This window comes from Hippocampus comes, unplaced genomic scaffold, assembly GCF_001891065.2.
Source record: "Hippocampus comes isolate QL1 unplaced genomic scaffold, H_comes_QL1_v1.1 scaffold171, whole genome shotgun sequence".
NCBI lineage: Eukaryota > Metazoa > Chordata > Actinopteri > Syngnathiformes > Syngnathidae > Hippocampus > Hippocampus comes.
In genome coordinates this window covers 348,774-370,790 of record NW_017804806.1, presented here as the reverse complement: position 1 = coordinate 370,790, position 22,017 = coordinate 348,774, and the positions used below count along the sequence as shown (strand labels likewise).

The following is a 22,017-nucleotide window of genomic DNA, read 5'->3' as shown; positions in this document are numbered from 1 at the left end:
GTATTGAATATACAGCAACATTATACATTCAAAGCACATCACCTTGGTAGCCACTGAACGAAAAGATTGCAACTCAGCTAAGACGGCACAAATAAGTTACCCCCACAAAATATCACCGTAGAAATGCGCACGTGTCAAACTTGATGTGAAAGAACCTTTTTAGGAGCTCTAGCAGCTAAAAGCATATTTTATCATTTTATTATTATTATTTTTTTTCCCTTTTAAATAGCCCTGCTTTCTGAGCCTGATGCTGCCTTACTGTTTGTCTAAGGCTACGCGTGATAGCCTACACTGACAAATAACCATGCTGCGTTTCGTTGATCACAGAAGAAGGTAGAAAATATCCACCCATCTAATTTCTGATGAGAGAAATAAATATGTATGGAAAGAAACTACTACAAATATATATATATACAGCAACACAGTCACACATTTACATTTTGGAGCTCATAGTTTTGTAGCCAGTGTCAGGGGGGCAGTAGATGGCCATTGTTAGTGCTTGTTTACTCCTTGATGATGAGATTATCAAATAAAAAGTTAAAAGTCTCTTGTCGACCCTGTCTCCGAATAAGGCTTAATTAAAAACAACCCTGTTGCGGTGTCTCAATGCAAAGAAAAAAAAAAATGTTATTTTACTGTAATAAGCCAATCATGCAAAAAAAACCAAAAAAAAAAACAGTAATACAAGTACAGTGGAACCTCCAAAGTTGAACACAAGCTTTTCTGAACAAATTTCCCGACTGAAAATAAAAGAAACGGAATGAACTGATTCTAAATACAATTTTACAATTCCTAATTGTGATAAGGACACAGAGACAGCCCCCAGCAAAAAAAAGTCTCCTCCTAGCTGTTTCATCTTCTCGGCAAGACATGCGGGGGGCTCACAGCTGACAACGAGGCGCTCCAACCACCCCGAAGCGCTGCTCCACATGCTTGTCATATCATGTCAAACTTCCTCCACATTTGCCCACAATTTTTGGTGGGGTATTTGAATTTCAAATTGTGCCTCTTTTGGAGGTTCCACTGTCATTTTTGAAATGCTCGTTTCATATGTCGGGTTGCTTCAAAACATCACTGCTTCACGGATATAAATAATCGGTTACATTTGAAATCTAGCCAGCGTAATATCCTGAGTTACGTCTCAGGTGAAACATACACACGCTAACCTGAGCGCAAAACTGTCCCTCGAGTTATTTTACAGTATTTTGTCGGCTGTATTACGAATCACGATATTTTCCCGTGAGTTTTAAAATGTAGTGTACCATGTCGTATGTGGTGTACCATTGATATAAAAAAAATCTACACACACCTGTTCAAATGCCAGGTTTTTGTGAGCCCCCACCAAAAAAAAAAAATAGACCAAGATGAATCATTTCAAAACCTTTTGCACCATTAATTTGGCATCCAATGTGCACAACTCAATTTAAAAAAAATATACAAGATACAATATAATGTGGTTGCGAATCACGATATTTTCCCGTGAGTTTTAAAATGTAGTGTACCATGTCATATGTGGTGTGCCATGGATATAAAAAAATCTACAAACCCCTGTTCAAATGCCAGGTTTTTGTGAGCCCCCACCAAAAAGAAAATCGACCAAGATGAATCCTTTCAAAACCTTTTCCACCATTAATTTGGCATCCAATATGCACAACTCAATTTAAAAAAATTATACAAGATACAATATAATGTGGTTGTACAAGTGTGCACACCCTCGTTACGACTGGGGTGTGGCTCATTTTTTTTGTAGACCTTTATATCCACGATACACAGTTCGGTTAGCATGTTTTGTTTGTCTTTTGTTTAAAAGTGCTGTGTTTCATTCAACATGACATAAATACCACAAAAGAGGTGCTTCTGCACATCTTTCACATTTCCAGTGTTTCAAAAGCGATTCTCATCATGGACAGAGAAGGGACGAGGGGAAATAATTGGCCATCGAGTGGATCGACTTTTGTTTGGTTGTGTTATTTTTCTCCCCTTCGTTTTAGCTGCGTCTCTTGAGGTGAGCGTTGGAAGAGGAAGCGGGGAGTTTGGGGCGGCGACGGTTTCTAAGGGTCACGAGGTAAAGTAGGAGTTTTGCATGGAGTAGAGGCGGTCGATGGGGTTCCCCACTCTCGCAGCCAGAAGGCCGCCCTCGCCGGCTGCGAGCAGGCAGTCGCCGAGGTGACTCAGACTGCCGTCGCTGTCCAGGTCGTGAAACACCGTCTCGGATTCTGTGAAGAGGATCGTACAGCGTTGCCATTTACAAATTATGCCGTTCATTGGAAAGGAGAAGGTGTTTTGTGTCATAGTTTGATCAGAATAAGTCGTGGACACGTGAGATTTGGGACGGAATTTTGTGTCAAGTGTTTGGCAAAAACTTGAGATATAAGGTAAGATAAGATCAGAAAACCTTTATTTGTCTCACAATGGAGAAATTCCCAATTCACAGCAGCAAAGTTATGAAAGGAAGAAGTAGAAGAACAAAATATAGGAGCTGCGGTAAAGGCAGCCACTCTCGCGGCGCTGGCTTGAAGTCAAAAAAGAGACATAGACTTATGAAACGCTCTTTATTTTTGTGACCAACTTTATTAGGCAATAGCCATGCAACATTTATTTGTACAGTTCATTAAAAGAGTTGTATCAAAAATAACCTAAATTGGGTGAAAAAGGAAGCCGACCTAACTTTTGGAGTTATTCAACTTTTGGGGTCAAATGAACCCATATCGCCCCAAACAAAGAATGTGCTTTGCATAAAACAACCTTCCAAAATGTGTTATTTTGTGGTTTACTCATTGGACCAAATTTTTTAAATTTAAGGAGCCCCAAAAATTTAGTCAGTCCCCTTGTTGAAGAGGATCGTACAGCGTTGCCATTTACAAATTATGCCGTTCATTGGAAAGGAGAAGGTGTTTTGTGTCATAGTTTGATCAGAATAAGTCGTGGACACGTGAGATTTGGGACGGAATTTTGTGTCAAGTGTTTGGCAAAAACTTGAGATATAAGGTAAGATAAGATCAGAAAACCTTTATTTGTCTCACAATGGAGAAATTCCCAATTCACAGCAGCAAAGTTATGAAAGGAAGAAGTAGAAGAACAAAATATAGGAGCTGCGGTAAAGGCAGCCACTCTCGCGGCGCTGGCTTGAAGTCAAAAAAGTGACACAGACTTATGAAACGCTTTTTATTTTTGTGGCCAACTTTATTAGGCAATAGCCATGCAACTTTTATTTGTACAGTTCATTAAAAGAATTGTATCAAAAATAACCTAAATTGGGTGGAAAAGGAAGCCGACCCAACTTTTGGAGTTATTCAACTTTTGGGGTCAAATGAACCCATACCCCCCTCCCCCCAAAAAAAGAATGTGTTTTGTATAAAACAACCTCGGAGTTATTCAACTTTTGGGGTCAAATGAACCCATATCGCCCCAAACAAAGAATGTGCTTTGCATAAAACAACCTTCCAAAATGTGTTATTTTGTGGTTTACTCATTGGACCAAATTTTTTAAATTTAAGGAGCCCCAAAAATTTAGTCAGTCCCCTTGTTTTAGCTAATTTGGGTTATTTTTGACTGTTTTTAGACTACCTACCTGAGGACAATTGAAAGACACTCTCAATCATAGAAAATATTACCAGTGGTATTGGTAGTATCATGGAAATAGTAGTACTAATAGTAGTAGCATGAATAAAATATGTATTTGTGTTAGTACTAGTAGGAGAAGTAGTTTTAGTAGTTGTGTAGTAGTTTTACACGTGGTGTGAAAAGCGAGTTGGCTTTGTGTGCACTGGAGTGATTGACACCTGGAGTGATTGACACCTCTCAATGTATACCCTCAGTGGCCTAATGGATAAGGCACTGGCCTCCTAAGCCAGGGATTGTGGGTTCAAGTCCCACCTGGGGTGTATTTAGCTCCCTACAGACGGAATCTTAAGTCAAAATGGTCTAATATTGCAGTCTGAATGGAAGAGTCTGCCTTTATCCGTGATGAAACTGTCGCCTTTGTTGCTTACCGTACGGGTGAAGCTGCTCGCTGGGCAGCTGAGGCGGAGTCAGCCCGTGTCGGAAGGGTTCTCCGCCGTAGATGTTGGGGTCCAGGGTGAGTAGCTGCTGCCGAGGCAGAGAAGGGTATCCCAGCATGCCGTCCATGCCGTGACCGCTTGAGCCGTCTGTGTGGTGATGAAAATACCCGACGAGCTGGGTCAAATATTTTGACACACCAGAAGCTACTCATACTGATGAGCTAAAACTACAAAGAAATACTTTTCGCATATTTGAGTGTGGCGGAATTTAAAATTGAACAAAATTCAAACATTGACCTTCTTAAACAGTTGGAAGCAAAGAATCGAATGGTCCAAGATTTGTCCCAAAACTTTTGCTCATTGCTTACCCTCACTGTCATCGTTGCTTTGGCGTCCCCCTCGACTCGCGCCCCTCCTGGCCCCTCCCATCTGCTCCTGTTCCTGCTGCTGTTGTTGCTGTTGCTGTTGTCTCCGGGCAATCTTCTTCATCTGAAGCAAAAAAAATGCTCAAGGTAAACCTCAGGGTTTTTTTTTGTTTGTTTTTTGTTTTTCAAAATCTAAGATCTCAAGTGTTACCTTGGCCCTCTGGTTTTGAAACCACACTTGCACAACCCGCACTGTAAGTCCTGTCTCAGCAGCCAGCGTCTCTCTCACCTGGAAGTTCCATTTGGTTTGTTTTATTCCACGGAAAAAAAAATAAAACACTCAATTGCACTGATGCCTTGACTTGAGAATTTAGAAATTGTATCGAAAGTCATTTTCCCCATTGAAATAAATTGAAATGCCGTTAATTTGCTCGAGCGCTCTCAAAAACGGCAACTAATTTTTTTGTAATGTTTAAAAACAAAAACAACAGCACTCTACTGGATTGTACTTTATTAAAACACGCCGTAAAACCCAACAGAATGGAAAGAATTAAACAGCTTGTCCAGCAATGCTCAAAATCGTCCGAGCCATAACTCATATCTCATCAGAAAATGTGCAGTGTGTCCTCTCACCTTGCGGCAAGGCTTGGCTGACACCTCGAAGGACGCTTTGAACGCGCGGCGTTGCTGCGTGGTTAAGATGGTGCGCGGCCGCTTGGAGCGCTTGTGCTCCTTGCTCTCGTCGCCACCTTTGCACCCGCCTGAGACCCCGCCGCCATCCTCGTCTTCGCTTTTCACTGAACAAAGATGATTTTACAAAATAAACAAACAAATAAATAAAACAGGCAAAAACGATCTCTGAGTGAAAATGTGCATTGCTCTTGTACTCCACTAATCTTAACCATCCAAACAATGGGAAAGGGCCTGCTCTACAGGAATATCCCAGGATGCATTGCAAAATGCAGATAATGTTCTCCCTTTGCTCGTCAACACATTTGACTTGACATGAGAAACATTACATCGTGAAAATTATTATATTATCGCTTGGGGGTGCATCATGGTGAACCGAGCGCAAGGTTAGCTCGTCTGCCTCACAGTTTTGAGGTTCGGGGTCAGAATCTTGACTCTGGTCTTCTTGTCTGCGCAACCCTAATAATGACGACTTTGGAATCCTTTTGTTTGTTTGTTTTTTGTACCCGATTCCGTGGGCGTGGGACTGATGGCTGCGAGCATCTCCCTCTCCTTTTCGTAGTCCATGCGGCACAGCAGCTGGCCTTCTTTCAGCACAAACTCGTCGCCCCGCTGCAGTCGGCGCTCGCACTCGCAGCAGCTGAAGCAGCCCAGGTGGTACACCTGACCCAGCACGCGCATGATCAGCTCGGAGCGCCCGATCACCTGCAGGCAGGCGCTGCACTTGCTCACAAAAAGCCTGCAAACACACACACACACACACACACACACACACACACACACACACACACACACACACACACACACACACAGACGCACAAACGCGCACGGTGAGGGACGCCTACATATTGGATGTAAAGTAGACCATCATGAGGGTCAAGGAGCTGAAAGGAGGTGAGGTAATTAAAGATGGAGGCATAGACAAGGAGCCCCCCAACACATTTACTCTCGCATTCAACGATTCCAGAGATTAGCGTCGTCTCTTAATTAAAGGCCGTATAAACATTACCCAATTCACAGAGCAGCAAGGTGAACAGCTGCTATGCAAGGAATTACTGTAGTGTTTGAAGGAGAAACTGTTTCATATGCTGTGCTTGACTTGCACCTTTTTGGAGAGTAGATGGCAGTAGTGAGCCTGGATTGAGCTGCTTTCACTTTCGGAATTCACGGTGAGATAAAATGAATGTTTTTTAATGGAATCTGTTTCGTGTGGCGCAAAGTTGGGAAGAGGTCAATTAAGCAAGAAGCTTACAGATATGGTGACTATTTTCCTTCACTTTTAACTTTTTTTTTTCTTTATTTTTTACTCCATCCATCAATCCATTTTCTGTTGCATTTTTTCTTTTTTTCCTCATCGGTTGAATTTGAGCCTATCACAGCCAGGGTCGGCAACATTTTTGGAACTGACAGCTACTTCTTTGGTACTCATGAATGCAAAGGGGCTACCAGTTTAATACACACCTCGGAAATTTGCTCAAATGACCTTTAATCATACGTTTTTATGACATGTCATGATTCATAATGAATGATATTCATTTATGTATATTTATGTACATCATGTACTACCTAAAAAATACTGAGCACTCCAAGTACCACCATCATGCCCAAGATTAAAATACAGTAGCGTAGTAAGTCTAAGTGTTCGTGAAAATAATATTACTGCAAGTTACTGATGAGCAATATGAACATTAGCACAGCACTAAAATATAGGAAATTTGTCCAGAAAAGTTGAATATAGGGATGGGCAAGTTCTGATACCAGATATCGGTATTGGGCCGATACCGGCCTTATTTTAAGGTACTCAAAGAGTGAATACTCATCCTAGTATCAGTCTGAAAAAGTGGTATCAAAAATGTCTATTGTAAGACCACTGAACTGCACTTGGGCTGTGGTTCTTTCGCGGACCACATTTTGATAATCGCTAACAGAGACAGAGTGGCTAACTACTGGTTAACTAAACTAGACTGGTTGCCCGCCAATGTCCAACCACATGGGGGGACTGGAACGCAAGCGCTTTAAAAGGATGAGGATGGACGGGGACGTAGCACGATTATTATATGAATAAGGACCGAGGGACGATGACGGGAGGGTACCCGGGTCGCGAACGGAGGACGGACCGGCAAAATAGGGTCAAGTGCCCATCTCTGAATATTATCAAGGTAGCCTTTACTTTTAGTCTCGCCATCCCTTCCTTTCCGACCTCACCATCACTTCACACACTCATTCCCATTCACCATCGTCTCATTCCCCCTGCCATTAAATTCCTCTCAAATCCCCGATCTCGCTCTTGCTTTCCTACAGCCTCGCCCCCCCTCCCTCCACCCCCCCGCCCGCCCCGAACTTCCCCCACCTTGGTATTTTCTGCCAGCATTCCCAGTTCGCCCTCCCAGCCTGCCTTCCCCAGTTCACCGAAACTAATAAAGACGGGATTAATTAGATTGTTGTTTAAACAGGGCGATGGCCAGACAGACGCTGTAAACTCATAACCAGGGATTGAGGATAGCATGGGGTTAATCTCTCGCCACTCACTTATGCACACTGAGCCACGCACAAACACACTTCGAGTATCAATACCTATTCTGATGTGGGCCGACATACCACTTACAAGGCCTGCAACCGGGAATCAAAGATTTTTGGTTTCAGCAGGATAACAGTGCCGGCAATCTAATTTGAGCCAAAAAGCAGGAACTAGATACAAACTGGGATAAGGCGGAAGGGAGTACTGGCACGAGAGTGCGCAAGGGGGAGGAAGGCACAGACAAAAGTGTTGTTGCTCCCTGACTGAGTGCGAGGAAGGTGTTGCTCCACAAATCTGGAGCCAGGTCTGCACATTAGCGCTCCTAATCTGTCATTCCGTCCCAAACGCAGCTGCCACGGTTAATCTCTTCCATTCCATCTGCCAAAAAGCATCTCCAAATTCCCCAAAATGACTGCGTTTTCAAGTCAGTGGCAAATAGTGGAGTTGGCCAAAGTACTCACATGTTGTACCTGAAGGGTGAGTGTGCAATTAAAAAAAAAAAAAAACGTTTTGTTCATTTTTGTTAAAACTGTCATTATGACCTGACAGTAGCACATTAGAAAAATGATGTATGGGGAAAAAACAAAACCAGAGTTAACATCGGCTACCTTTCATAGGTGGAGAGTCCTCAGGCATCTGAGAGAATTCAGAAGTGACACAGAATTAGCAACATTTCTGCCCCGCAGGTATGTTTCTCACCTTTTTGGTTTTAAATCAAAAACAGAACTTCAAACAAATAACGTTTCGTGTTTTATGGTAACACTCCATTACAAATAAATCATGCTACCAACATCGCGGGCGCAGCTAACGTCGGCCTGTTCACAGTCCTATTGCTAGCTTAATATTGCTCGAGCTATTATTTTTGGTGATGCCAAATATTCTTTTTCTGTGACTATTTATCATGACTAGGCACTGTTGTAATCGCATGCCACTAACAATTTGAGTATCACTTCTGCACGTTAGCGAGGGCATGGCTTGATGCAAAATGAATGGAGTGAGGCTACATTCAAATCTTGCTAGCAGTTTTAAAATCAGGAAAGCTCAGTAGCTCAGTAGGACTACTGAACTACTCGACACCTTATATTGCTTCATGACTTTCTAACTTTTGAACATTGGTGTTTATGTCTTCAGTGTTCGATATATTTCGGAAATAGTGGCTTTTATCTCTGTGGTACGACTGAAATGCCAGCGACGGTACAATTTTTTTTTGTGCGTTTGTTTTAACATACTTGGTCAAGAAAGATGATTCTGATGCTGATCTATAAAGACATTTTCGTCAAGCATCGAAAGTACGTGAACGTAAAAACGATTAAAAGATGCTTGAAAAACCTACTTAAGTAAAGTAATGGGCGTATTTGCGCTTTGTTACGTCACACCGCTGCTCTCCGGTGATTTGTCTTTTAATAACGCACGCAACGCTTGCCTTCACCCGTGGGACAAAACGCTTCAAAACGACGACGATCGCTCGACATGAGACCAACCGTGTTAAGTCCCCACATTCCCTAAATAGGGGGGCGTGCGCAGCGTGTTGCGAATTGACTCAGCACGGCAAACGGAGGCAACTCGGGGCAACTGCCCCAGAGGGGGGTCTGTAAGTAGATCATTCTAATCCTCCCCCCCTAATAGAAGTATCATTCACACTGGCCCTGACAGGGGTGGAACGAGCCGCTAAAGAGCAACCTCATGCAGGGCCATCGTGGGATTTTAAGCAGCATACCTGAATGTATTGGAAGGGAATTTAGCAGGAAAATGTACCAAAAAAAAAAAAAAAAAAACCCGTCAAACGCCAATGAGGTCACAAAATCGATGATTTAATTGATAATTCCCACCCACTCGTGACCATGAACAGAAAATGAAGGTAAAAAATGTATGGATGATTGCTTTGATGCTTTGAAAAAAGTTGTCCACAAGTTGTTTAATTTAAAAAAAAAAAAAAAAAGTGAGGTTTAATCACACGGGACAGAAATGATCAAGGACAATGTAGCTCACATGAAAGACTTGAAGGAGGTCTTGAAATGAACTTTCTTTGTTCGTTGCGCCTATGACAGTGAGCGCGTTGTACAATCAGCGTGTCAAACGAGGGAAACATGAAAGACCGAGGAGAACAGTCGACTTTACAAACGCTTCAAAAAGATGTGGACTCCGCGATCTTGCGGAGGGGGTTAACAGGCCGTGACTAATAACATGTACACTTATTACGAGACCAGATGAAAACAAGAGGAAAATTGAAGCTATGCACGAGAATAAACGTGCATGGCAAATCCTTGAAAGGAGTGTTAAAACTTTGACAGCATGCCCCGCCCAGATTAGCTAGCATAGGCCAAAAAAACCCCCCAAAGCTTGTTAATTTCACATCAACTACATTGCCTAATTCTGATGGATTTGACACGTTAGCATAAAGCAAGCGGAGACAAAACTTTATGTCTTTGTAATATGAAGTATGTCTTTGATTAAATACACAACATGAATAATTGTCTTCATTTTGGGATTAGCTTGACAGTAAACATCAAGTGGTGTGTTCAACGGCCTGCAGCGAGCACACTTGGTCTCTTTTTATCCTCCAAACTGTACACAGCACGCTTAAGGAGGACAGAATCGAATAGTATAGGAAGTACAAATGTACACTTGCCAACACCAGTACGCGTGCGTCCCTATCGTGTACATTTTTACAAGTATTGAATTGCCAAAAAAAAAAAAAAAGCGGGCATGTTGAGCTCTCTACAAGGGTGATTCGTTTGTCAGAAGAATAGCAAACACAAATCCAAGTGGGCCTTCGCACTGGCTGATACACAAAAAAATAGGTGACGCATCGTCATCCCTTCTAGCTATATTTCACACTAGACAATCACAATAACACAATCAAAAGACGTGCCATGAATCCAACAATGTCTCGCCTGCAAACCGCGCAATCATTTCATGAATATGTTGATGTCTCAGAGTGGTCTTTCGTAATTATGATCCATATTTCAAGAAGCACGCTTGTAGTTTGGCGAACAATACCAAGTTCGAAATACACGAGAGTTGACCGGCCTTGCGTTTGAGTTGCGAAAACGGAAACGACAAACGATATGCAACTGTTGTACTTTTAAGTCACTTTAGTATCCATTTTCTTAGGTGTGTGTGTGTGTGTGTGTGTGTGTCTGAGTGTATGTGTGTGTATGCGCGCACGTTGGGCGGATATTGCTCTGTGAAGCAAAATGGCTCAGAGCCAAGGTTCAGTAATCACATCATCTCTGTTTATTAAATCTCCCTGCACTGCTTCTGTGTTATTAAAATCTCCCAGCATTCCCCACGATACTTGCTACCCCTGCCATCTCTCACTCACTCACTTACACTGCAGACGCACACGCGTGTATATGATTACACGGAGTACAGTGAGCCACATACGTGAATGCACGCACACCCCACACACACGTTCGCACAAATAGACGTGGCTATATACACACACAGTCGGGTAACCACCAATGCTCAGTTTGTGGAAAAGCAGATAAGGTACCCGGGCACAAACATCCATAAAACAAAGCCAGATGCTGTTGTTTGGGCACCGTGGCCGGCTGCTGATAGACTAACATGGTAAACAGTCCTCTTGCTTGAATGAAAGTTTCCAAAATGAGTTAAGAAAATAAACATACGTAATCTTTACTGCCCTGATAAATTACCTCCCACAACACTCGTAAAATCTAGATCCATCCCAGAAATGTATTGTAAACGATTAGAAAACGGTGACTGGGCTCCAGTAACTTAAAAAAAAAAAAAAAAAAAGATTAACCTCAATTGTATTTTTCTAAAATTTAATTTCTTTATTTACCTTTTGATATCATCCATATATATTTTTTGAAATCTCAAAAAAAAAAAGAAAATTAATATTTTCTTCTGCGAAGGATCCATGTCATGGTTTTATTGTGCTAGGTTATATTAACAATGTAAAAGTAAGATGAGCTGTGACATCCACACCAGAAAACACCCCAAAATGTGTGAATGTTTTTAATTTAGCATAATATTATATGGTACTTTATAAAAAAAATTAACAACACAGTTAAACAGAATATAAAGAATTAAGCAGTTTATAGAGTTATTAATTAAATGCAGCGCCTTCTGGTTTATGTGAAAAGGCCACCGAGGGGCAGCATAATACAGTCACGCAGACACAAATGAGGAAATGTTCCGTAACTCCTGGAGGTAACTCACTAAACTGTGTTCCTATTTTTTCTGGAGGATAAAGAATATATGCATTTCAGTATTGTCGATGTGCCCGTTTGTGTTCAAATAAATGTTGCTTAAAACATAACACTGGAACATACAGTAGATACTATTTGTTAGCCCAGCTATGGTGTTTAGCATTTTTTTCTCATAGCATTTAGCATCCAGTGTTTATCAGCATGCATTGTCCCTTTCAAATGAACAATAAAATGAAATGAAAATGTTTCGAATGCACATGTGATTAGTTTGATGTTTAGTTTGACAGTAAACCTCAACCGAAAGTGGCACTTAGCAGCTTGAAGGTTCTTTTTACAAGTTCTTCACGAACCGCTGCTTGTTGCGGAGTGAGTTCCATTCGCCCTACAGGGCAGTCACTAATATCTCAAAGCACCAGCTGTATATATGTTTAGTGTTGCACAAAGTTGTAAGAAGCACATGGACGTAAAAACGTGATCTTCCATTGCAACGCGCGGACGATTAAAAACCAGCTTGTGTTGTCATTTCTCTCAGGATAGGTTTGATTTTTCACCTGATGCTACCAAAAATTAATGCAATGCGCGAGGACCTTCGCTCACATGTGTGTGCGTGTGTGTGTGCGTGTGTGTGTGTGTGCGTGTGTGTGTGTGTGTGTGTGTGTGTGTGTGTTAGTTTAGATAAAACAGTTAATCCCCAGGCCACCAGAACGCAATATCCTGTCTGCCCGCTTCTCATTTCCTGTCTGTCTCAGGCGGAGCGGGAAGCAGCGGGGCAGGGGAGCGGGGTGCTGGGATGGCGGTGACGGGGGACAGCGGGACCCGTTGCCCCAGAAACAGGAGATGCAGCGATTCGGTGGAAAGTGTCGACGGCGTTCTCCCTACCCCGCAACACCCCCCTTCCCCGCTCCTCTATTCTCTCTCACACTCTTCCTCCTCTTCCTCTCTGCTTTTATTATCTCAGATTTAATAAAGGCAAGGCGAGCAGCTTGTTCTGCCATGAAACATTTATTAGCTGTCTGTTATAAAATTGTTGTGTGTGTGCGTGCGTGTGTGTGTGTGAGGGGGTGCTGGGGTGAAAGATGATGGGGTCTCATAATATGCAAAAACGGTGACAATATCACGACCCCACACATGTGGCTCCCCCGCCGCCCCAAAAAAATCCACCTCGTCCTCTTCACCCTCTCCATCGCACTTCCTCCATCAAGTGACAGTTGGCCTTTGATAATAGTGTAAAAACATGACACCGCCATGTCTCTGCCATATTTAGGACACAACTTCACACATCATCGACTACAGGTCTGATACACTCGTAAAACCGCTGGGTTAAAAGTAACTCAATTTGGGTGAAAGAGTTAACCCAGCAGTGGGTTCAAAATGCTGGGTTAACTCAACTTAACTGGGTTTTCTTTTTTTTTTGTTTTTCAGTCTGATCGATTAAAGCTTGCGCAACTTGATTTCTATAACACTTTTTTATTTATTTATTTTTTTTTAAGGAAACACTACATCCCATCACAAAGGAGGTACTTTTAGAACAGGCTAGCAGGCTACCTGCGCACAACGCCCTGATCTCCAGTAAATACAGAATGGGTACAAATTGCGGAACGATTTTCAACGGCGGCCTTTTGCACAGTACTTTAGAACTGCTCGCATTTGATCTCAACTTCTCTGATCAAGCATGTTGAAATTCTATCCACCGTCCCTTTTTTTTTTTTGATAGCGCTTGGCCTCACTCGGGTTGCCAGTGTGCTGGAGCCGATCCCAGCTATCTTCGGGTACACCCTGAACTGGTGGCCAGCCAAGAAGATCCAACCCAGAACCCCCCCTGCGACCCCCTCACTGTTTTGAACTTTTCCTAAGTTTACTCTCCTAACAGGACTGAGAAGCGGATCATTAAATATGAATGAAATAATTGTTGTAATTTAGTCTTCAAATAACATATTCACACGATTCCCCTGAAAATCACGTCTGTGCATTCACATTGACACCTTCGTGATCTTCACGAGTCAGCCCGTTTAGCTGACGGTAACGAGAGCTTGTTGACATGCCGTCGCGTTAATAGTATTTCCCCACAGTTCGTGTCAAGCCCGTCCGTCACTGAGACAGCCACAAGAATTGTGGCTAATTAGCGTTGTTCTCAATCAGAACCCTGCCCCCTGCCAGCCCCCCTCCCCTACCCCAGCGCCCTCTTGTACTCCCTGCAGGTTACCTAAATCACGCGAGTGGTAGACAGGGATGAGGAGGAGGGGGCGGCGACATTTAGAGAAAACAAGAGATAAACTGTTTGGTGTCATAGCTGCGATCAATCTCACTGAAAAGGAAATGAGGTTTGGGATGGAGAAATATGATTGCAAAGCAGACAGTGACGGATGAGGCGGCAGATAGAAGGAGAGACGCGGCGCGCTACGTGGAGGCAAGATGGCGGCTTCTATCGGTTCACTCGTTTAGCGCTTTTCTACCTTCAAGCGGAAATTAAGTCCAAAATTGTCTGTACAATATATTCCATACCCCCCGCCCCCACTAATCTAAACGCGGCATGCTGATTAATATTGCATATTCATCTCAGAGGGCGGCCATTTTTGCCACTTGCTGTTGACTGAAAATGACATCACAATGCCTAAACATTTTTGTTTTGATTTTGAATCACAAATAAATATATTTTTTCAAATGTCGTTTTAGCAAGTCCAAAATTGTCTGTACAATATATTCCATACCCCCCACCCCCTACTAATCTAAACGCGGCATGCTGATTAATATTCCATATTCATCTCAGAGGGCGACCATTTTTGCCACTTGCTGTCGACTGAAAATGACATCACAATGCCTAAACATTTTTGTTTTGATTTTGTATCACAAATATATATTTTTTTTCAAATGTCGTTTTAGTTAATCCATTAGTTTTCTTTAACGGATCTCGCAATCCACCCAACTCAGTGACCACACGCATGAGGATTAGCCATTGTAAAAAAACAAAAACAAACAAACAACAACAAAAAACACTGAACACACCACAGGAAAATCTTTTAAAGACATCTGATAATCTGTTTTTCACAGATTCAGATCAGAAGGGTGAAAATATCAGTCTTAACACACTCCGCACCGCGGAATAATCATTCAGGATCATCTTTAAAAGGCATACGATAATTAAACGCTTGCTAATTTTGATCCAGGGGTGGACGAGTAATCATTCCGAACACACCGAACACCACATGATAATCTTTCAGATAATCTCTCCTTGGATGCTTTTGATTAAAAGCAGAAACGTGCTCCCATCCATCCTGATTATCAGTACGTGTGTACTCCACTTAAGTCAAAGCACCGCTCAAAAAAGAATAAGAAAAAAATCTGAGGTGGATTTAGGTGCAGCTATGTGGTCAGAAGAGGGAGATTGCATTACTCTGCCGGTGGGATCTCCCTCCGTGTGAGTTTATGAAGCTAAAATGTAGCGTGAGCAGCCTCCACCCCACACCGGGTGAGCTATTAAAGCCCAGCTTTGGTGAGTATCCACCCCCGGCGACCTGTTTTTTGTTTTTTTTTTTCCAAAGAGCTGTGGCTGCCGTTATGGAGCTTCCGAGGAGGGTTTGCAGGCTCATTCTGTCAGCGCTCAACATCATTGACCAGGAAACGCCGGCCTTAAACCTCGCAGCGTGGCAAAGAACCATGCCGCTGACCTCCACTGGAGGAAATAAAAAAATGGCTGTCAAGAGGCCCATTTACTTAAACAGCACTTTTGTTATGATGCTGGGGATCGCGCCCGCCTCTTTTACACAGAGGCGCTGCACAATAGCCTCGTCGGGGTCTTTGACTTTGACACAAAACACAGCAAATGTGAACTTTAGAGCACACTGCAATCAGATCGGCTAGTCTTTGTCAGCTGAAATTGTCACTTGCAGTGGTTGTGAAACACTTCTTCGTTTACGTCTGCATGACCGTGTTATACTGCCCCCTTTTGGCCAAGTCGTACGCACCAGGAGACTTCATTCTTGATACGATCTTCCAGAGTGCTTATTTCTCAAGGCACCACTGAAATTTTATTCAACATTTCCAGTATAGGGACTTGTGCCAAATTTTTCTCCTTCCTCTTAAAATTCCCAGCATCCTTCTGCTTCCATTAAAGTTTGATGAACTTTAGAAATGACAAAGTAAATGAGTTCTGTATAAAAGTTTGTCGCTGGTTCGCATGCAAGACCGATGCTCTGCAAATCTACCATATGTACTATATATAGGTGGAAGGCTCTAGTTTAGGCGCGAAAGCTTCAATGTAAACATCTGCTCACGAACAGGGCGGCATATGAAATCACGCATGATGCATTTTAAATCCCCTCATTTCCATAATAAATTAAACAAAAGAATAAACACCTCCTGTTATTCCAAAGCGCAAAGAGATTCCTTATACTCATTGTCCTTTTGGTATCGTGATACCAGAGAACCTGCGACTATATTGCTCGCCTATTAGAATAATTGCCTAACTGACCGTGACAAGGTCAATAAAAAAATAGCAACGTGTTTGCTCAAATTTTTCTTCATATCCGAGTAGATTCTCAACTATGCGGGTCATGTTTTTTTTTGTTTGTTTTTGTTTGTTGAATTAGTTATCTTTCTTCTTATTTTCCAAAAACTTTCAAAAACGACTGACAACAATGCTATTAGGCAAACGACATGGGAAAACACAATCAGTAGCCACAATATTTAGTTGCGGTATCAAAAATGGGCCTTTGACAATACTGATCAAGCAAATTGAGCCATCTTTTAAGGAATCGCTGTTGATAACCATTCACACCCACAATCACACTTCGGGACAATATAGAGTGTCTAATTAACTTACTACGCATGTTTATGGAATGTGGGAGGAAACCTGAGTACGAAAAGGAAACCCACGCAGACCTGGGGAGAACATGCAAACTCCACAAAGGAAGGCCACAGCCAGGATTCGAACCCTGGACCTCTGTACCGTGAGGCGAACTTACGAACAAATTAGCCCCTGGTGTCAGCTTCACCAACTTAACGTTTCGATCATAACAGGAGGTACGGAAAAGTCAAGGACCAATGATTGAAATTGAACAAGTGATGACATGACTGCCGACAAGGAAGTGATGACAACTGTCAAGCACAATAAGACACATATTGCTGCATTGTTAACCCTCTGGTCATTTTTAACGGCGGCCTTGCTTCCAAAGTGTAAACACAACTATATATGAGCATGATGAGATTATTCCCAATACATGCTCCAGATCCCGGCCGCTATGTGTAAAGCACACATACAGGGGAGGCGCCCGTGGTGAGAGTGCATGCAAGGAAAACAAGGAGACATTGTTGCTGATCCACTGAAGGTCACAGGCTGCACCGAGTGCCAAGTCTGGCACAGAAACAACCCCCAAAACAAGGCAGCAATCCATATGGAATGCATACAGCGGGGCTGAATCAAGCATGTCGTAAATGAGCCTCCGGGTATTAATCTCGGTTGATGACTACAGTCATTACACGAGGGGAACAAATATGCTTTTTCACTCCCAGGAATTAAAAAAAAACAAAAAAAGTCATTTTTGATAAGCTCATGCCTGCACCATTCCCACTCCCCCCAACCTCCCGCCCCCCAAATCCCCCTAAGATAAACGTCATACAATGGGACTTTCATCAGCGGCCAGTTCCTCTTTTCTCTATGCCTCATCGAGCCCTCGCTCGCTCCTCCAGATGTCAGGTAGAGTGGGAGCTGCTGGATGCCGTCTGACACTTTTCAAAACATTGATAGCAGCGATGCACTGCACTGAATGGAGACACACACACACACACACACACACACACACACACACACACACACACACACTCTATCGTAGAATATGCAGCCCCGGGAAATGAGAAACATCGCATGCAGAATATTTGATCACTATTGGATATTTGCATTGTGCATGACACTAGTTGTTGATTTATCTATGAAAATCACCTCCGTGCTTTCCAAACGAAAACGGTGGCATGAACAAACTAGCCTACACTTAATACAAAGTAACAAATTATAAAGTTCAGCTGTTCAAATGGGGTGGCTTTTATCTAAAACTGCGGCCTTAGTCAAGGTGGAGGGATTTATGAACAGTTCCAAATCAAAACCTTTCTGGAATGAAAAAAAAAAAAAAACGTGTCAGGAAAAGCCTACTAGAACATCTGAAATGTATTTAGGGTCAATCGGATGCATTTTAATTAGTGGCAGATGTGGTTGAGTCGCATTTAACATGAGTTTGAATGTAATTGGCAGATTCTGAAGACAGTGACAGCCACACCTCCCCTCCCGAAAAGATTTTTATAAATCATCAATTATGTCGCAAAAGTTATAGGTCACATTACTTAATCTGTTTATTCAAAAACAAAGTTATTTCAAATTGACGATGAAGAAAATGCACAAACATATAATTAGAAATCAGTTACTGGTTTGGCCCATAGCGTCAGAAAAAAAGGCAAAAATGTTTTGACTCGATTTTCAAAGTAAAAGCAGAAAGAAAAACTTTTTTTTTTCAACACAAAGATAACTGGACAGAAATTGGAGAATGTTTACTGTTGAAAAGCTGAAGCGTTTAGACAATTTTCAATGCAAAAAAAAAGGTATCTAAATAATTAAGGATTCATTTGATAATTTGATTTTGTTTAATTGTTACACATCTAGTTAAAAAAACACACACACAAACACACATACGTACAAATAAACCAGGCATCCACAGTTAATGACACCCCAGTCAAATAACTCTCGAGCTCTAATTTGTTGTGCTGGTTAAGTGGAGAGGAGAAGGTGGATTTCCAAAGCACACCCCCCGTCGCTGCCCCACTACTGTGAATCAACAAACCAACTAAGTGCCCACTCCGAGTTTCACTCTGTGTGACGGCGCATGGATGATTGAGTGACGTGATTCTTACTTTTCATAGTCCGGCTTGCAGTAGAGCAGTCGGTCCCGGCAGTAGCACGTCCCCGTGAGCGCGCTCATGCACACAGTGCACTTGACACACGACTCATGCCACGAGCGCTCGTTGACACGCAGCAGGAAGCGGTCGGCGATCGGGGACGAGCAGCCCGCGCACACTTCGCCGCCTCCAGCAGGGTAGTCTGTGGACCAAGGCCCCACCCGGAACCGAGAAATGTTACAAGCATGAATTCAAAATCCTACCACATGTTTTATATACTCCACTAAGGCCGACGAGAGTCCCGACTTACGACAGTAAGCATTGAACCGCTCCCAGAATGATCAAATTTCGTTCCGACCACCACGACGTTGGCGAAACGTCAATCACTAGCCAACTCAGCGCAGCACTGAAGTCATATTTCTAGTTAATATTTTCGGGGGGAACTCTTCTAGGCTATAAACAATCAAATGAAGATGATTGGTAATAAGTTTAAAATTCTATTACAAAAAAAAAAATGGCTCAAATGGTTTCTGACACCCGTCCCTACGTGGCGACGAATTTCTACGTCATTCGAACGGCGCCGTGTAGTTTTGGACTGCATCACGCTGAAAAGAGTTTTTCAAATATTTATGATGCACAAAATATGCGACATGGAAAATATTGGAAACGATCTTCAGCTCTGATATAGTTCTAGTAATCTACACAATTTTTTATTGAACTCATAAATAATATCGCCTATGATGATAATTAAAATGTAACAATTTCCTCGAGTGGCTAAGATGGTAAAAAAAATATAATCGAAACAACCCCTCAGTTGTGTTACACTTCTAGTAGCGTGCATTAATTTTATAGCACATATCGGTAATTGTAAAAGTAGGAGATGGATAAATCAACTGCTCATCATTATTATTATTGATGGTGATTATCTTACTTTTCACGGTTCAATAAAGTAAACAAAAATATTAAAAACAGTCGTCAATAGTGAGGCAGTTTTAGTAGTCCGCATTTATTTTGTTCACACATCAATAATGCATGACAATGGATTGAAATTACAATTTAACAGTATGATTACGATGTAGTAATATTTCACACCACATGATTACGTTTTTTAAATCTTAAATGTAAATACATTTATTTTCGTTTTTTTGTGTATTGTGGTAGGGTTTTTTTCTGGGGGCGGGGAGGGGTTGTTTCTTATAATAGGCCTTAGTTGGGGAAAAATGCCACGCGTTTGCTATTTATTTAATATTGTTCAATATGGTATTATATTCAAGTGTATTATTATTGCGTATGAATATCCACGTGGTATTTTTGTATTGTGGAAGCACTCGTCTAAATAAAAAGGCCCATTCAGTGAAACTATAAGTGAACGTTGTGCTTGCATTCATGGGCCTGTTTTTAATTTCATTTTGTTGACAAGTTGCAGATACTCTTTTTGTCTTTGTTTGGGATGCTCGTCGGCGTCAGTTAGTCGCTCACCAACAAAAGGTGTTGAAGATGGAGGCTGCTGCAGACACGACTGTTGGCTCTCCTCCGTTTTCATGCCTTCTCTCCTTGCCTCAGTGTGGTCGCTGTACACAAAACAGAAACACGTGCGCACACAAAAAAAACCCTCAACTAAGCATCAAACATACATTATTGAAAGTAAAAAAAATGGAGATGCACTATCGATGTTGAGTTGGATCCTACCAGGATCAAATGAAAATGCACAACGTCAAAACTTGACAATTGTATTTGACGTGAAAAAACATCCAAATAATCATGACAAATATTCAGATATAAACAGGCCTATATATGGTTCAATTTGTACAAGCAGTAATACAACTAATTAAATTGGGCACTTTTGAGAATCACACACAAACACACAAAACGCGTCTATAATTAAAGACGACCATTTTAACCAATAATTATTTTTCGTGGCATACCTCGGATCATTTTTTTTTCATTATTTTAAATCCCCAAAGGGAATTCAAATCATAATCTTATTATCTATCGTCAATACAACAATATTTTACCGCGAAAGTTTCATGAAATCTTACGTTTAATACGGTAAATTTACCGGCCTGTGTAATCAAATTGTACTCAACATTCATTTTGATTTTTTGCCTCATTATTGACATGAAATAAATCTTTCAAGACCGTCATTATTAGATGCTGGTAGATGATTGCCCGTTTAATTGCCGCATTATTTAAAGAAACAATAAACGATGATAAAAGAAATGAATTATGGAAATTCAACCGTAATCTGATTTGGTTTTATGACTAACTGGAGGGGGGAGAGCTTAAAAAAAAAATACACGAGGGGCACATTAGTGTTTTGTTATGCACCGTTAATTGCATGTTGACACTAAACGAGAAAAAAAAATGAACCTGCAGCTTTCATGAAAAGAAAATACACCATCATCTAATCATTTAGAAGAGAAACATCGACGAGAAGACAACAAATATGAGCATAAAATAAAAGTGAAAAGAATATTAGGAACTATTACAAATGGCCGAAAATACACATTTGAGTGCCTCGCGTGTTTTTAGCAGCGAATTTTGTTGTTGTAGATTCAAGTTAAAAAAAAAAATAATAATAAGTGAGTAAAATCTGCCCCTGTTGCACGGATGCTGCCTTACCTTGAGGTGAAACACACTCCAGGTATCTCGGTGGGCAACATTAAAAATACAATGGCAACTTCCAGATGCGTTCACGGACCGCTTTCCACCTGCACACTTGCCTTTCCTGCGTTCCGCCTAACTAAACATCCATGACGACACCACCACGCTCTACTCCACGCTGCGGACGGGGTATTGTCTCTCCTCCTCCTTCTCCTCCTCTTCTTCTTGTCGAACAGCCTAGCTGACTCCTCTGGCGTGTTTGTGCGTAGAGGAGGGGAAAAAAGGGGGTGAGCATGCCTGCAGACAGAGGGAGGGATGTGAACGGACTGCAAGGAGAGGGAGGGAAGGCAAGGTGGGAGACATGGAATCGATGGATAAAGCACTTTAGGATGTTTGAAGGCTTTGGGATGGTAATCTCAACTCTTTTAGTGCTGTAAACCTCGTTATTTGCCCTTAATTTGCAATATATTACCCCCTAAAATAAAACAACAGATTCAAGGCACACAATTGTTCAGCAATCAACCTCCCCCAAAAATCTATGAAAACAAAAGTAACAGATAATGAGCAAAAATCCAATCGCCTACCATCCGCATAGGACCCGCTTTTATTTGCCGTTGTAGTCGAGCGGCGAGGTAACGACACCCCCTTGTGTCGAATCAGGAGAGGTGCAAGAATTAAATCACTCATTTTCTTACACTTCCCAAGTCCCAACAACGCGAAGCTCACCAAATACATATACATACATATATACATATATATATATACATATATATATATATTTC

At 41.8% G+C, this 22,017-nt stretch overlaps 1 protein-coding gene, 1 long non-coding RNA gene and 1 other non-coding gene across 3 annotated transcripts; 2 read left to right on the top strand and 1 right to left on the bottom strand.

Annotated features, from left to right (window-relative positions):
* Positions 1-1,790: 1,790 nt before the first annotated feature.
* Positions 1,791-22,009, bottom strand: lmx1al (LIM homeobox transcription factor 1, alpha-like). The gene is made up of 9 exons (XM_019861649.1): positions 21,254-22,009; positions 20,111-20,202; positions 18,647-18,833; positions 5,563-5,795; positions 5,000-5,163; positions 4,578-4,655; positions 4,370-4,490; positions 3,993-4,148; positions 1,791-2,216 (listed from the first exon to the last, which is right to left on the bottom strand). The coding sequence occupies exons 1-9, from the start codon at positions 21,292-21,294 to the stop codon at positions 2,059-2,061; spliced, it is 1,230 nt and encodes a 409-aa protein (XP_019717208.1). The 5' UTR covers positions 21,295-22,009; the 3' UTR covers positions 1,791-2,058.
* trnar-ccu (transfer RNA arginine (anticodon CCU)) lies at positions 3,812-3,884 on the top strand. The gene has a single exon. It is a non-coding gene; the product is annotated as a tRNA-Arg (tRNA).
* LOC109511002 (uncharacterized) lies at positions 8,895-12,755 on the top strand. Its single transcript, XR_002167226.1, has 2 exons — positions 8,895-9,165; positions 12,502-12,755. It is a non-coding gene; the product is annotated as an uncharacterized LOC109511002 (long non-coding RNA).
* Positions 22,010-22,017: the final 8 nt, after the last annotated feature.

Coding starts and splice junctions, on each gene's coding strand:
- lmx1al (XM_019861649.1), bottom strand. CDS start 21,294: ATGTTGCCCACCGAGATACCTGGAGTGTGTTTCACCTCAAG. Junction 5,164..5,562: donor TCCCACGCCCACGGAATCGG/GTACAAAAAACA, acceptor ATCTTTGTTCAG/TGAAAAGCGAAGACGAGGAT. Junction 4,149..4,369: donor AAGCAACGATGACAGTGAGG/GTAAGCAATGAG, acceptor ATCACCACACAG/ACGGCTCAAGCGGTCACGGC.